General features: G+C 30.5%; 1 protein-coding gene and 2 long non-coding RNA genes across 3 annotated transcripts; 1 reads left to right on the top strand and 2 right to left on the bottom strand.

The window, feature by feature from the left end:
- The first annotated feature begins 2,710 nt into the window (after positions 1 to 2,710).
- On the top strand, positions 2,711 to 3,715 carry LOC107903338 (uncharacterized). The gene is made up of 3 exons (XR_001685762.2): positions 2,711 to 2,905; positions 2,988 to 3,113; positions 3,369 to 3,715. It is a non-coding gene; the product is annotated as an uncharacterized lncRNA (long non-coding RNA).
- Positions 3,716 to 4,038: 323 nt separating this feature from the next.
- LOC121227858 (uncharacterized) lies at positions 4,039 to 5,367 on the bottom strand. Its single transcript, XR_005925366.1, has 3 exons — positions 5,162 to 5,367; positions 4,865 to 5,030; positions 4,039 to 4,203 (listed from the first exon to the last, which is right to left on the bottom strand). It is a non-coding gene; the product is annotated as an uncharacterized lncRNA (long non-coding RNA).
- A 5,378-nt stretch (positions 5,368 to 10,745) lies between these two features.
- On the bottom strand, positions 10,746 to 13,397 carry LOC107903336 (GDSL esterase/lipase At1g28570). The gene is made up of 5 exons (XM_016829353.2): positions 12,823 to 13,397; positions 12,476 to 12,700; positions 12,251 to 12,399; positions 11,453 to 11,729; positions 10,746 to 11,094 (listed from the first exon to the last, which is right to left on the bottom strand). The coding sequence occupies exons 1-5, from the start codon at positions 13,094 to 13,096 to the stop codon at positions 10,820 to 10,822; spliced, it is 1,200 nt and encodes a 399-aa protein (XP_016684842.2). The 5' UTR covers positions 13,097 to 13,397; the 3' UTR covers positions 10,746 to 10,819.
- Between the last annotated feature and the right edge of the window lie 3,935 nt (positions 13,398 to 17,332).

The following is a 17,332-nucleotide window of genomic DNA, read 5'->3' as shown; positions in this document are numbered from 1 at the left end:
TTTACATAAAATAGAGAAGATCAAATAGACAGATATTTTACATGAAAAACTCTTCTAAAGAGGATAAAATTTACAGATAAAGAAAGCTTTAGCTTTTCACTAAATGAGTAAACAAATGAGAGTATAATATGAAAAAAAAAAATCTAAATGTACCAAACATATAATGCTCGAACCCCAAAAACATCTTAACTCGAGAACAAAATTCTCTCTATAATTAGTACAAAACTCTTATCAAAACTCAAATATAATTTTATTTTATCACCCTAAAAAAACTCTTACTAATTGAGATCTTTAAATCAGGGTTACCATAGAAATTCTTACATTGATTGATGGACAATATTTAATAATTATTCTTAATTGCTCTCTTATTTATTTTAAGCAATTATTGAATATTGTCCTGCTATGGATGAATGAGAGTAGTTGATAGGTGCTTTACATTTTCAAAAAGGGATGTTGGATGGTAATGGAAGGGGTGTGGTATTGCTACAGGCCATGTTAGTATACTATATGCTTCTGTTCCTCACTGTAAAAAGATTTTTATATTTATGCTTCCAAAAATGCATGAATATTGTTAGTACTATGTCAATCTTCATTTTAACCTTAAATGGCTATTTAAATAAATATGTCAAAAAAATATCTAAAAAATTAAAAAATAATTAAATTATTATATTAAATCACACTTAATTAAACATTTGTCTTAAACTAGAATAATCAATTAAGCTCCTCTAATTTCTGTCATTGATCACATTGATCTTTAAAATAAATTGATGGACAAATCAAATGGTGACATGTGACAGCTTTTGATTTAATATAATTTTTTCCTTAAAAATTATAAAAAAATATTGAAATAATAATATATAAAATAAGAAAAAAATTATAAAAATAAAATAAAATTATAAAAAAATATTCCAAATGTTAAATATTAAAAATATATGAAAATTGATATCAACTTAAAGAAATCATTAAAATATTTATAATTTTATAAAAACGTACTAGAAATCTATAAAAATCATAAAGAATATTAAAATTAATATAAACTTATAAAAAAGTATAAAAACTTGAACTGAACCAAATCAATCGGTTGGACTGACTAGATTGAAATCGACGAGAGTATTGATTTGGAGAAATGCATTAGGTTGGTGTAGTTGAAACAGTTGAACAAATTTTTTAATATTTTTTATTTTTAATGTTTTATTTAATTGAATTGGACAGATCGATCGAATTGACAAATTGGTGGCCTTATAGGTTCAAACCACCAATTCGATTCTAAAAATATTGGTTAGAATATTTCATTTTGAAATATGTTAATAGTTGGATAATAAAATTATAGTTGAATAAAAATATTAAAAAAATAAAAATTAGGTTCAACCACCCAATTTCTAATTTAACTAGTTTAATGGCTTTCATCGGATTGGTGCCCTTGTTAATTTTGAGCTAACCGGTTTAGTTCAAGTTTTTATGCTAATACTTTTTTCAATTTTATATATTTTCATAATATTTATAATATTTATAAGTTTAATAACTTTATATCAATTTTAGTATTTAATATTTTTTTATAATTTTATTATTTTTAATCATTTTTATGAAAAAATAATAGATTAAACCAAAAGTTGACATATATCGTCATCTAACTGACCTATCAATTTATTGTAAAGGTCAACATAGTGACAGAAACTATTAATAGAGAAACTTAATTAATTATTTAATTAACGACAAAAACTTAATAAAAAATAAATTTAATACAAAATTTAATACAAAAACTTAATTAATTTTTTTTACGTTTTCTTAAGATTTCTTTTCAACTATGTAACTTTAACAAAATGAATTAATATATTAACATGCACCAATCATATTTTCATATATAATTATACAGAATCAAGGTAAGGACGTAAGTTAATTGTCACTGTTCCAACAATTAATATATTCTAAGAGAAAAGAAATTCTTCATTTATACATCATACATATATATATATATATAGATGAGATTTTCCCATCGGAATTAAATTTCAGACTATTTTCCCAACAGTAAAATGTGATTATGTACAATTTCAGTCTTCACAAGCAAATAAATGAACAAAGCATAATAAAACAAGGAAAAAGACAAAAAGTGGCTGTCAATTGTTCTCCGCTAAGAAGACAACAAAAAATAAGAAAGACATTGCAAGAATCGCAAGTGGTTTTTTTTTTTCTTTTCTTTTAGTTGGTTGGAAAAAAAATACACTTAAGTTATTAATTTAATTTAAAATTTTAAAAAATTATCATTGAATTAATAAATTTTTTTTATTTAAATCATTAGGTTATCAGATTTTTTTCTTTTTAAAGTTCGGTTAGTGAGCTTTAAGTAACTATTCAACAATTAATGCGGTGGATCAATATTCATCAATGACTAGAAAAATATACTTTAAATCTAAGTCAATTTGATGGTTATTGTATCGAAGAAAAAATTTGTTTGGACTTCGGTTCATAAATTCGTGGCGAATAAAATTGTTTCATAAATAAAAACTAAACTATGAAAAAGAAGAGAAAAAAGAACCTTCAATTAGTGTAGACGACAATAACAATTTTAACAGCCTGAAATAAAAACATTCATATAATTTAATGACCATTTTAAAACTTAATAATTTATTGAGCAAGTGTAGTTTCCAATAAAAGAAAAGTAAGCTAATCGGTCAAGTTTGGATGGCCAAGTAGGCAATACTTTAATTACTACCATAGGTTGTCAGGTTTTATCTTTTTCAATTTTGGAACATTAACTCAAGTAGACTGAGCTTCGGAAAGAGCAAACCAGCAACTAATTGAGTTTAGGGATTGAGTTCTTCCATCAAAACTAAGCATATTGAAAAATAAGACTTTCTTCTTAATTTGCAGTTCACAAAAGATCAATGAAAAAGAGGCTTTAGTGAAGGTAAGCTTTAAGGAACTGCTCCTCATAAATTTTACCCAGTTATATCTACTGATTTGTTGTCTTGGTTTTTGCTTTTCTGCAGTAGTATTGGCCTTTTGATGTTTTACAGCTACAATCTACGATCTGAAGGTAGTAGAGAGCTAAAAAAGCTGTATTTGACTCTTGCCTTTTCGAATCCAAGTGGTGATTACAGGAGAGAAACATAGAGGTAAGTTCATGAATAAGTTCCACTTTCTCCAATATTTCCTTTTGTAAGCAAACATGATAATCTCTTTGTTTCAGAAGAAAACTACAGTTTCTTAATTAGTAGTTTTTATTCGAATTTTTACTATTTGGAATCAACATTTTCAAATCCATTGATAATTCCTACTATAATTAGCTAGGCAAACATTCACAATTACTTTCATTTGTGTTTCTGTTAATCTTATTACCAATTGTAAAATTCTTTCTTCAACTTCATCAGATCATCAAGAAAAATGGCTGAACTTGTTGCCTCTGTTTCTTCCAACACCGTGGGAAACTTGGCAACGGAATACGCTTCACCTTATCAAAACCAACAATGAGTACAATTTCATAAAGATATCATAATAGCATACTTTCTTTGTCTTCTTTCTTTTGGGAATTTTCTCACTCTCACTTTTCTCTCTTAATTTCTTTCCCCAAACCCCAAAGCTTTTAAAACCTGTAACACAAACCCCGCCAGCAACGGACAATGCCAAGGCAATTGTTTGTAATTATGGTAATTCTTACTAGTTTGGTACCAGGGCTTGTTCAAATTTTGAATAAAGTATTCGAAGTCTAACTTTGTAACACCTTATATCCAACTTAGACGTTCTGATCAAATCTTTAGAAATTACATACACTCGTTTTAAAGTCAGAAATTAAAATTCAGACAGTAACATAAAACAAAAATTGATAATGATATTTCTAGTTTTTAGGGAAAAATACCATATTAAATTTATTCATTTTAATTGCAAAAAACACTTATAAGATCACTTAGTTTTGCTGCGGAAATCTTAAGTTAAACAAAGTTTAGAAAACCGTAGTTTGATTTTGTTTAGAAAACCGTAGTTTGATTTTGAAACTCAATGTATTGCAATTTGAAATAAAATATTCTAAATACGATAAAGTAGTTCAAAACAAAAAACAAAATCCAAAATAGTTAACATACCCCCAAAAGTCCAAAAATAGTCCAACAAAAAATAGTCTAATTGAAAATAATACTTAATCAAATTAAAAGAAACAATAATTTAAACCGAGCTCCTGCTACGTCGATCCATCCTAAGTTTGCTAGTTACCTGAGCGGAAAATATACAGAAAGTGAGCTTACGAGCTCAATGAGTAACACATCCCAAACAACAATCAGATGCACATAAATTAACAAATACATTTCAGATGCATGATCAGATTCAAAATTGGATATATTATCATAATCATATCCTACCCCCATCTGCTACACACCATCTCCGTCTATCCTTACACACCAAATATGGTATCAAATATCCATCCAATCCCACACACCAAGAAATGAGCGTATCTCACTTTTCAGAAATTATGCAGTAAAGTTGCTACATAATAATACACGGTAACCCACCAGATTCAGAAATATGTGATCAAGCCACTAAATAAGGCAGATTATTATTAAACTGCTAACATTTCCTTCATAAAATATATTTCCACCCCAATGCACATGCAATACTAATCAGATAACAAATGTGTGTATGACATAAATGCTATACACATCAAATTTTAAATCGCTTTGGTAGAAATCACATCATGCTAGTACATATGATATACATGCTATACATATCATGCTTTCAGAAATCGCATTTAGTAGAAATAAAATATCAGATTTTATGTTTTACAATCTTATTTATACAATACGGACCCTACAAAAGGTTAAATTCGAATCGCGCATAAAAAACGGCCATAGGGTAAATTTTCAAAAAATGAACTCACATGTTCGTGTGGCCCACATGGCCTAAATAGCCCAAATCGTGTAGTCCAGACAGTCGTGTAACACTGACGATAGTTTTTCAGCATCTTGTTGCTAATTGTTTTTTGAGTTTTCCGTTACACGCTTGTGTGTTTTCTTATGCGAATCCAAGAGCTAGATTTCTAGTACCTAAATTGACATTTGACACAGATTAGCCAATGAAAACTACCAATTCCTAAATCCATAATTTGGTTCCAAACATCCACAATCAACCTTAAAACCATAAAATTCAGCCCCCAACAAGGCATAATATCACTTACCCCCGAAGCAATAGCAACCGAACACACTTAATTCGCTAGAGGAACACACTTAATTCACTGGAGGATCGCCAACGTCACACGTTCTCCTATCAAAAAACCATACTATCAATCAACGGAATTAGTATCACACCAAACGTAAGCTGGATACCAAGAAAACTAAAACTCTAGCCACAGAAAAGGGGAGATTTTTTTGGGGAAATTTTGATTATAAAATCATTATTTAAGAAAAATAAATCTGATAAGTTTCTATCTAAACCAATTTTCTAACCACTTAGTAGCCTATCAGAATTCGAATTTAGCCCAAACACTACCACATGGGCGGCACACGGAGAATTTAGCAAAAATAATTCTTGTTTGCACACATAAAGATTTGAACAGAAGACCAAAAAATAAGTTAAAACCTTACCACTAAACCAATAAATTCATTCTATCACTAGTTGAGCAAAAATAATATTTAAGCCCGAAGTTAAATATTATAAATATGTTATAATATGTTATGTAATTTATGTTATACAAAAATAAAATATTTCACTTTATTATTAATATTAAAAAAATAGAATAAAATATAAAAATGATCATCCAATTATTTAGTTTATTTTATTTTAATCACTTAATTATTAAAATTTTAATTTAATCAAATAACTTTTTTAAATTAAATAAAATTAAAATAATTTATTTAACCCTCCAATTTTACAAATAATGTTTATCATTTTTCTCTCAAAAATGATTATTTACCTACCATTTAACATCTAATGTGACGCCAGATCTAAATAATGGCATGGCATTTCAAAACCAACAATGAGTACAATTTCATAAAGATATCATAATAGCATACTTTCTTTGTCTTCTTTCTTTTAGGAATTTTCTCACTCTCACTATTCTCTCTTAATTTCTTTCCCCAAACCCCAAAGCTTTTTAAACCTGTAACACAAACCCCACCAGCAACAGAAAATGCCAAAGGCAATTGTTTGTAATTATAGTAATTCTTACTAGTTTGGTACCAGGGCTTGTTCAAATTTTGAATAAAGTATTCAAAGTCGAACCTTGCAACACCTTATATCTAACTTAGACATTATAATCGAATCCTGAAAAATTACATACACTAATTTTAAAGCTAGAAATTAAAATTCAGAAACGTAACATAAAACAAAAATTGATAATGATACTTCTAGATTTTAGGGAAAAACATCATATTAAATTTATTCATTTTAATTGTAAAAAACACTTATAAGATCTTAGTTTTTTGCAGCGGAAATCTTAAGTTAAATAGAGTTTTGAAAATCGTAGTTTGATTTTGAAACTCAAACATATTGCAACTTGAAATAAAATATTCTAAATACGATAAAGTAGTTCAAAACAAAAAATAAAATCCAAAATAGTTAACATACTCCAAAAAGTTCAAAAGTAGTCCAATTGAAAATAATACTTAAACTTAATCAAATTAAAAGAAACAATAATTTAAACCGAGCTTTTGCTACCTCGATCCGTCCCAAGTTTACTAGCTACCTGAGAGGAAAACATACAGAAAGTGAGCTTACAAGCTCAGTGCGTAACACATCCCAATCAACAATCAAATGCACATAAATTAACAAATACATTTCAGATGCATGATCAGATTCAGAATTGGATATATTATCATAATCATATCCTACCCCCATCCGCTACACACCATCTCCGTCTATCCTTACACACCAAATAGGATATCAAATATCCATCCAACCCTACACACCAATAAATGAGCGTATGTCACTTTTTAGAAATTATGTAGTAAAGTTGCTAGATAATAATACACGGTAACCCGCCAGATTCAGAAAAATGTGATCAAGCCACTAGATAAGGAAAATTATTAAACTGCCAATATTTCCTTCATAAAACATATTTCCACCCCAATGCACATGCAATACTAATCAGATAACAAATGTGTGTATGACATAAAAGCTGTACACATCAAATTTTAAATCGCTTTGGTAGAAATCACTTCATGCTATTACATATGACATACATGCTATACATATCATGTTTTCAGAAATCGCATTTAACAAAAATAGAATATCAGATCTCATGTTTTACAATCTTATTCATACAATACAGACCCTATAAAAGGGTAAATTTGAATCGCACATCAAAAACGACCATAGGGTAAATTTTCAGAAAATGGGCCCACATGTCCATGTGGCCTACATGGCCCAAATAGCCCAAATCGTGGGGTCCAAACGGTCGTGTGACATCAACAATAGTTTTTCAACATCTAGTTGTTTGTTGGTTTTTGAGTTTTCCGTTACACACTTTGGTGTTTTCTTATGCAAATCCAAGAGCTAGATTTCCAATACCTAAATCAACATTTTACACAGATTAGCCAATGAAAGCTACCAATTCCTAAATCCCTAATTTGGTTCCAAACATCCACAGTCAACCTTGAAACCATTAAAAATTCAGCCCCCAACAAGGCATAACATCTCTTACCCCCGAAGCAATAGCAACCGAACACACTTAATTCGCTAGAGGAACAAATTTAATTCACTGGAGGATCGCCAAATGTTCTTCTCCTATCAAAAAACCATACTATCAATCAACAGAATTCGTATCACACCAAAACGTAAGTTGGATACCAAGAAAGATAAAACTCTAACTACAGAAAATGGGAGTTTTTTGGGGGAAATTTTGATTATAAAATCATTATTTAAAAAAATAAATCTGATAAGTTTCTATCTAAACCAATTTTCTAACCACTTATTAGCCTATCAAAATTCGAATTTAGCCCAAACACTACCACATGGGTGGCACGCGGAGAACTTAGAAAAAATAATTCCCATTTGCACATGTAGAGATTTGAACACAAGACCAAAAGATAAGTTAAAACCTTACCACTGAACCAACAAGCTCATTCTATCACTAGTTGAGTGAAAATAATATTTAAGCAAAGTTTTAATAAAAAAATAACAAAATTTAAGGGGAAATGACTTGAACCTAGAACCACACACAAACAAATACAGCACTTAACCACTGAACTAGATCAATTCACATGACTATTTTTAACAATTCAAAGACTAAAATTTTAGGGCGTTACAACTCTCCCCTTAAAAGAAATTTTGGCCTCGAAATTTACCTGATTCAAACAAATGTGGGAATTGCTGTTGAATCGATTCCTCAAGCTCCCAAGTGACTTCCTCTGTACCATGATTTCGCCACAGGACCTTAACTATCAAAATGATCTTCCTTCTCAAAACCTTAACCTCTCAGTCTAGGATATATAACTGCTACTCCTCAAAAGTCAAATCCGAGCTTACCTCAATTTCTTCAATAGAAACAATATGAGATGGATCAGATCTATACCGCCTTAACATAGAGACGTGGAACACATCATGTATACAGTCCAACTCTGAAGGCAACTCTAGATGATATGAAACCAACCCAACTCGTTTCAAAACCAATAAAGCCCAATGAATCTAGGGCTCAACTTGCCCTTAAGTCCAAATCGAATGACCTTCTTCCACAGGGATACCTTAAAGAAAACTCGATCTCCTACTATAAACTCTATGTTGACCCAACTCAATCCAACACAAAGGGGTCTGGCACTTACAATCATAAGTCGAGTCACTAGTACAACTCTCAGAGATCTCGATACATCTTATTTCCACCAAGATGTATAGTATAAGGGCTACTATGTGCTTCTCGCAAAATACACTACCTCAACTCAGTATCATCAAGCACACAAAACCGACCTTTGAAACATAGAATACCCTTACTATTCAACCTAAAATCAGAAGTCCTACCCTCCTCAACTTGCTAAAGCCAAAGAACCAAAGAATCATCTAGTATTTGCTTATCCCGAATTTGATCAATCCAAGTCGGCTTAACTTGCAACTTGGCCAACAAGCTATTATCCTCAAACAAACTTAGGAGAGTAAACATGACCCTTAAATCAGATATCGATCTCTGACTAAAAGCATCAACCACAACATTGGCCTTACCAAGATATGATTTGTATAGATGATACACCTCTCACCATATAAATAGTGTCGGTACACAGAATTTAGCAAAAACAATTCACGTTTGCACACGCAAGGATTCAAACAAAGGACCTAAAGGTAAACTAAAATATTACCACTAAACCAATAAACTTATTCTATCATTAATTCAGCGAAAATAATATTTAAGCCCAAAGTTCAGAGATAGGGATTCAATAAAAAATTAACAATATTTTAGAGGAAAGAATTTGAACCCAAAACCTCACACACACAAACACAACACTTAACCATTAAATCAAATCAATTCACTTGACTATTTTTAACAATTCAAAACTAAAATTTTAAACATTACAATTCTAGCATAAAAGCTCATCATGTATTCAAAGCCTCAATTTTTGGGTGAATGGGATTTTTTTTCCTACTTTTTTGTTTATCTATTAATCCCGATTACTATAATAGATTTGGGGATTTTTTTTAGTTTTATGAGGCTTTCATATTTCGGGTTTAATTATCTTAAATCACATTTTTAGTTAGTGGAGATACACATAAATTAAAAATATTTTTTTCCACACGTGGAATATCACGTCGTTCTATTTTTTTCATATTTGGCGCCATGTCATATATTTAATGATGAGTTAATTTTTTCATCCATTTTAGAGAAATGATAAACATGATTATTTGAATAGCTAAAAAAGGTTGAAAAAAATTGGAGGATTAAAATGACTTTTTTATAAGATTTGAGGGCTAAATAAGTTATTTTTCCTTAAATAAAAAAATATATTAAAATTTAATATGAATAATGATAAATTTAGCTCATAACAATTACTCATTTTGTTATTTTGACTCTTATTCTTTTTTAGGTCATTTTGACCCTCAATCTTTAAATTTTAATCAAATTCCTTCTTCTTCTGTTTTTTTACAGAAAAACTAATTGAATTATTAAAATTTTATTGGCATTGAAGTGACCACTAGCGTGCAATCCACATATAATTCATAAAATTTCAAAAAAAATATAAAAAATAAAAATTTTTAAAAGGGTTCGTAAAAATTTTTTAAAAATCCATATTAGCAGTGAAGTATACATAAAATGCCACACGAGCTACCACGTCAATACCACTAAAATTTTAATAGTTCAATCAAATTTTTGTTAAAAAAAGCCATTTAACTAAATTTTAAAAGTTGAGGGCTAAAATGATAAAATAAATAAACTTTAGTAGCTAAAATTATATTTATACTAATTTAATATAACAGCCTTTAATAAATTTAAATATGAGTAAATTAAAATGATTTAAAATTTAAGTAGGATTAAATTTGAATAATTATATATAATGTTTAGTGTCCATACTATAAGTTTTAAAATTTAAATAGGATTAAATTTAAAAGCTTTGAATAAGTTGATGTACTTCCTCAATATCTGGTCATAACTTATAGGTCGGGTTTGGAATGTTACATCAATAAAACTTTCAAATAATTTAATGACCAAATTGTAACTTTTTTAGTTAAGTGACAAAAATGAAAACTTACTCATAGTTTAGTGAATAATGATGTAGTTTACCCTAAAAAAATTCTTTAAATATAGGAAAATACAGTGCTTAATATAAAATGCTATGATTTTATCAAACTTAATTTAGTTTAGTGAGTTAAGATTGAGTGAATTAATTGGACAAACAATTTATATACTTATTACAGTTTAGACCCCAAACATTGGATATAGAATTCTCAGTTTGTTTACGGTGGATGAGGGACACAAGCTCCTTAATCTAGGAATGGTGTTCATCAATTCTTTAAATACAGTATGGGCAAGCCATTTGTTGACAACTTCTGTATAATGAATCCCATCCCAGCTAATATACGAAGAAGGGTCGTTGCAGCATTGTTTTAATGGCGGATAACCACAATATATCAACGGATCGTAATTATAAAGACCTCCAATTCCACAACATGCCTTCAAAGTTTCTTTAAATCCTGAAACCATTCGAGGAAATTCCATGTAAAGAAGCAAAATTTTGATGACAAATTAAGTTTGGGTAAATATACATTTTGACACCTGAACTTGGCTAGGTTCTTGAACTTGGTTTTAAAGTTCAATTTGGTAGGTAAAGTTTATTTTGGTCCAACTACATACCTAAACTTGCCTTCTTGGTTCAAATTAGTACTTATGTAAATGGCTTATTTGAACCAAAAACCAAGTTCACGTACTAATTTCAACAATTGGACAGAAAAAATATCTTAAGTGCTAATTTAAACTTTAAAGCCAAATTCAAGTACCAAAACGTATATTTAGCTATTAAGTATTCTTGTTTTAAAGGATCTGAAAATGTACCAAATTTTTTTGGAGACTGGTAAAACGGCATTGCAGCTTTGTAATAATCAACATAAATAATGTTGATTTGGGGATGAAGGTTTCGGATGTTTTCGAGTTCTTTTCGAAGTAATTCATTGTGGTGTTGAGAGAATTGGTTCAACCATGTTAGACAACCAGTTAAGGGATCATATTGATCCTTTTCTGAACCATGAAATTTTGTCAGCAAAGATGGGGAGCATCCAATAGGAAAGTTTCCGGGGACCAAAAATGTCACTGCCCCTAACTCGATCAACTCCTGCATATATAGCAAATGTTAATAATTTGAAGGTTAAAATACCTTTTCTTTCCCTCTCAATTTTGATAACTAATGACAGTTAATTATGACAATAATATCTTACAACAATTGTAAATAATTTTGGTTTATATAATGAAAAATTTAACTCTAAATGTTTATATATTTTGCGTAAATGTTGATGGAATATGTAAATATTTTAAACTAAATTTGTTAAATTAAGATCAGATTGACAAAATGTGTAAAAGTTGTGGTCTAAATTTGTTAAATCAGTATAAAATTGTCATAATACGTAAATGTTAAGATGAAATTGACCTCTAAATTTGATTTGTTACCAATAAAAATATGTATAATTGATGAAAAATATTAACATTGTGATTAATTGTTGCTCGCTTTTGAAATTGATAAGATTAAGTTATCATTATCTTTTTAGAGGAATAAATTTTCTCAATATTAAAATTGAAAGGGACCAAAGATGTCATTTTTCCTAATTTAAAACAAAGACAGCATACATTAGTTCTTACATTGATTGATGAAGATATGATGTCAACAACAAGAGGGACAAGTCGTTGGATATTATCAATGTCTTTCCCTTGCTTGAATGCATGATTGTAATCATTTCCTCCAATCTCTCCCATCACAATCAAGGACTTCCTTAGGAGCTCTTTGCAATCTGTAGATCATAGCTTATTATTAGCATTTGAAACAAAAAAGAAATCATGGTAGGGCTTTGAAACATTAAAGCTTACTTGAAGAAGATGAGCAAAGAGATGGCAATAAATGTTTGAAGGAATTCACTTCAACTCCCAAAGAAATGTTGGTGGAGACACTGTGGATTCCTTGTTCAGCAAGAAACGACGAATTCAGTGCAGTAGCACTCGCCACTGCAAAATTCGCTCCCTTTTGGAATTTCTCCCATTTTCCACTTTTAGATCCATAAAATGGTGGTAAAAAGGAAAATCCCAAAGTTTCAGCTGCAAAACACGTTCAATTGGAACCACATAAGCATATATTGCGGTAGATAACAGGTACAGAACCAGGATAAAAATCAGGGTGCCAAGCATAGGAATCGGTAGAAAAACATTAGATTACATACCGAGGAAATCTATAACCAAGCGGCCATCGCAGAATCGGCCGGTGGGATGGTGAAAGAAGGTGCGGCCATAGGGAAGAAAAGCAGAATGAGGAGTTTTGGTGGGTTCTGAAATTGAAATCTCAAGTAAATTGCCTGTATCAGTTAATGAATCACCAAAGCTGAAAATCGATGTGAAACATCCATTTACTGGTGAATTAATAATGCTTCTTATTATTACAATGAGAAATACAAGGAAGTGTTGTTTCAACGAGGAACATGATGAAGAAGTAGCCATTGAAGCATATCTATATTCAAGGAAGCAAAATAAATAAAAAAATTTGCACCAACACCTTTTGAAATGTGGGTATTTATATTACCACTTTCTCACCAACAAATTAACATACATATATACATATTTATACTATACTACCTGCTATAAAATATTCAAATGAAAAACATTTGTCAGGAATCAAATACTAGACCAACATCGTGGGCATGATAAATTTTAGTAAACATTAACATTTCACATCTATCTTTTATTTTATCATTTTACTATCCATGCTCAAGGTTTATTATTATTTTTTTAACAATTTTATCTCTAAGATTCGAACTTGTCTTATGTGTATCTTTGAATCCTAATATTATATGTTCATACATGACTCTGACAGAAGTTGTATGTAGAGTATGTATATATGTATGTAAGATCAGCAACTGCTTTCTGTAAATGATTATGAGTGAGAAAATTAATTAGATGCAAAGTCGCTTTCTATAAATAGATTTAGTTAGCTGCAAAGTCGCTTTCAATTATTTAAAAATATTATCTTTAAGCAACTATATATATCTTAAATAATAACAATAAAAACAGAGGAACTATATCATATATTTTTATTAAATTAATAATCAATTTTATCATTTTATATTTTATTGTATAACTAATAGTCCATATTAGATATGTTTTAGAGTCAAATAATCGGTTCAAATCAAAAGGTCTATCAGAGTGGTTTTGGACTATTAACCTCGAAAAATAAATTTAAATAAAAAATTAAACTCATTAAAAAATATACATCGAGCTTGAACTTCGACTTGATTTCAGCCAAACTAGACTCATATTTCAATTTTTATAATATGTTATTTTTCTTATATATTTTTATAGATTATGAAATTTATGTTAATATAAATATTAAAAATAAGATAAAGTGCAAGAATAGGCATCTAACTATTTAGTTGGTTTTATTTTTTTTCATCAAGCTATTAACTTTTTTGATTTAATAATTATTTTTATTTTTTATTCTTCCGACTTTATAAAATATCATTTTATTCCTCAATTTTTTTCAACCCTCTTTAGCCCTTCAAATAATTGTGTTTGTTATTTTCACAAAAATGGATGTGGGGATAATAGAATGACGTGAGATTCCAAACTAATTGAGGGACCACAATTTTACTTTAAAATACACAGTTTGGAGTAAATAGCAAGCTTTCTTTGTCTTCTTTCTTCTGCTTTCACTTTTCCCCTCTCTTATTTTCTTTCCCCAAACCCCACCAGAAGCTGCCAATGCTTTGAAACTATGGCAATTATGAAAGATTTTTCAAAATTTGACTAAAGTATCCGAAGCCGAACTTGGTATAAAGGCTCATCATGTGTTTCATGCTCTAACTTTTGAGTTTAAAAAATATAGTAATACAATATGTACAGTTTCATCTCTAATGAAATACCAAACGTAAACAATATATATATCTGTAAATATTAAATCCCATAACAACTTTGGATAAAAACTTCACTTCTGATTCAAATTTAGGAGGAATCCATTGCTACAAGCAAAGCTTGACTGACATGATTCATTATGAATGGAAATTTTGATAGGGAATCAATGTCTCAAATCGTTTTTTTCTGTTTTTTGGGATTCTTGATTCAATTCATGGTGAAGGGTGTTGTTTTTCTGTTCTTTTTTTTTTCTATTAACCTCAATTGTTATAATTGAAGAAATTATTTTAAGGATCCTCCCTACTGTTGCGCGAAAGCATGTAAAAGAGTAAAATTATTGTACTGAAAAATCACACTAAGTTCAATTCCCAGGAAAGAGAGGTGGATTACGAGAATCACTTAAGTACCAAGTCTTTCCTAGTCAGAATATCCCTCTATCGTAATTTAATAGCACAATAAATTACTACAATCACATTCACAAAATATGCAAAAATAAATAATAAAGAACACCAGAATTTTAACGTGGTTCAGAAAATTTTGCCTACGTCCTCGGGCACTACCAAATATATTTCACTCCAAAAATACAAGTGAAATTTACAAATAGGGAGAGAGAGGGAACAATGCATTAAGTAGAGAATGACAAATATGAGCTAAGAAAATGAGAAATGGTTAGGCCTATTTATAGTTGAGGTTCAGGGATAAACTTGCAAAGTCCCTATACAATTAGGGACTAAATTTGCAATTATCCTATGCTAAATTTCAAACCAAATTTCGGTGCCATAAATACTCTTATTTTCGGTTCCAACTTTCTGACACTCATATCTTTGACTTTTCAAAGATATGGGTAGTTGCTAATAATCTCCACCTTGAAGATTTGATTAGGATAATCTTATCTTCACACAATTCTTTCTGTCTTTGACAACAATACTTGATAGTGCATTCTTCAACTGTTAAACTTGCAGGATATTGATCAAGTTCAAACAATGTTCGAACTTGGTTGCTGCTACCACATTGGTCATCATATCCGCGGGATTATTTGCAGTCTTAATCTTCTAAAGATGAATTTTCCCTTCATCAATAATTTTCCGCACGAAATGGAATCATACGTCAATATGCTTTGTACGTGCATGATAGACTTGATTCTTTGCTAAATGAATAGCACTTTGACTATCACAATACACGTTAATATGCTCCTGAACCAATCCCAAGGTTTTAGCCATACCTTGTAACCAAATAGCTTCCTTTACAGCCTCTGTTACAGCCATGTATTCGGCTTCTGTGGTTGACAACGCAACTGTAGACTGTAGTGTAGACTTTCAACTTATTGGTCCTCCAGCAAGTGTAAACACATAACCGGTGGTTGATCTTCGTTTGTCCAAATCACTGGCATAGTCAAAATCAATGTACCCAATAACACCTTTACCAAGTGTATTATCCTGCTTGAACAGTAATCCAACATCCACGATTTTTTGAATATACCGTAAAATCCATTTCACAGCTTGCCAATGTCCTTTTCCAGGATTATGCATATACCTGCTCACTATACTAACTGTCTGTGAAATGTTGTGTCTTGTGCACACTATTGCATACATCAAGCTACCCACTGCATTAGAATAGGAACTTGCAACATGTATTCTGGTTTTGTATTCGTCGAAGGAGATAGTAGTGCAGAAAGCTTGAAATGAGAAGCCAACGGGGTACTTACAGGTTTTGTCTGCTCATTCATGCCAAACTGCTGTAGTACCTTCTTCAAATACTGCTTCTGAGACAAGCTAACTCTGCCATGAGCTCTATCTCTACATATTTCCATGCCAAGAATCTTCTTAGCTTCACCTAGATCTTTCATCTCAAACTCAAGATTGAGTTGAGTCTTCAATCTCTCAATTTCAACTTTACTCTTAGATGCTATCAGCATATCATCAACATATAAAAGCAAGTATATGAAAGTTCTTACTTATAGCTTCTGAAAATATATGCAATGATCAAATTTACTTCTTATGTACCTTTGCCCTTTCATGAACTGATCAAATCGCTTGTACCACTGCCTCGGAGATTGCTTCAATCCATAAAGCAACTTTGTCAGTTTGCAAACCCAATTTTCTTTACCAGCAACCTTGAATCTATCTGGCTGAGTCATATAGATTTCCTCTTCCAAATCACCGTGTAAAAACGTGGTCTTCATATCAATCTGAACTAGTTCAAGATCATATTGCGCAACCAAGGCTAGCAAAATCCAAATAGACAAATGCTTCACAACTGGAGAAAACACTTCATTGTAGTCTATTCCTTCTTTCTGAGCATAACCTTTTGCTACCAATCTAGCCTTGTATCGAATTTCATTTTTACCAGGAAAACTTTCCTTCTTTGCATATACCCGTTTGCATCCAATTGCCTTCTTTCCCTTGAGCAGTGTCACCAACTCCCAAGTCCTATTTTTATGAAGAGACTACATTTCTTCATTCATGGCTTGCTTCCACTTTACACTATCAAGGTTACTTATTGCTTCTGTGTAAGTAGAAGGAACATTATCATCTACAATTGGAAGTGCATAGGCCACTATATCATCAAAGCGAGCAGGCTTATGAATCTATCTTCTTGGCCTCCTATATGTTATTGAATCTTGTTGCTGTAGAGGTTCTTAGGTCGAAACTTCTTCATAATTTGTCCTTCCAATATTAGCTGGATCATCATTAACCTTTTCAAGCTCCACCTGCTGCAAAGTACTACTGGTTTTGTCATCCTTTTGTGAATCCTTGTACTTTAACATGGTTGATTCATCAAAAGTCACATCTCTACTGAAAACAATATTTCTTGTATCTGGACACCAGA

The sequence above is a fragment of the Gossypium hirsutum genome, chromosome A04, assembly GCF_007990345.1.
Source record: "Gossypium hirsutum isolate 1008001.06 chromosome A04, Gossypium_hirsutum_v2.1, whole genome shotgun sequence".
Lineage (NCBI taxonomy): Eukaryota > Viridiplantae > Streptophyta > Magnoliopsida > Malvales > Malvaceae > Gossypium > Gossypium hirsutum.
The sequence above is the reverse complement of the archived record's forward strand: the minus strand, read 5'-3'. Positions and strand labels throughout refer to the sequence as shown.

Bases quoted from the DNA above. Each gene is read 5' to 3' on its own strand.
- LOC107903336 (XM_016829353.2), bottom strand. From the start codon at position 13,096: ATGGCTACTTCTTCATCATGTTCCTCGTTGAAACAACACTTCCTTGTA. The intron at 12,400-12,475 runs GTAAGCTTTAAT...TATGATCTACAG, and splicing joins TCTTTGCTCATCTTCTTCAA to ATTGCAAAGAGCTCCTAAGG. The intron at 11,730-12,250 runs GTAAGAACTAAT...CTATATATGCAG, and splicing joins TCATATCTTCATCAATCAAT to GAGTTGATCGAGTTAGGGGC.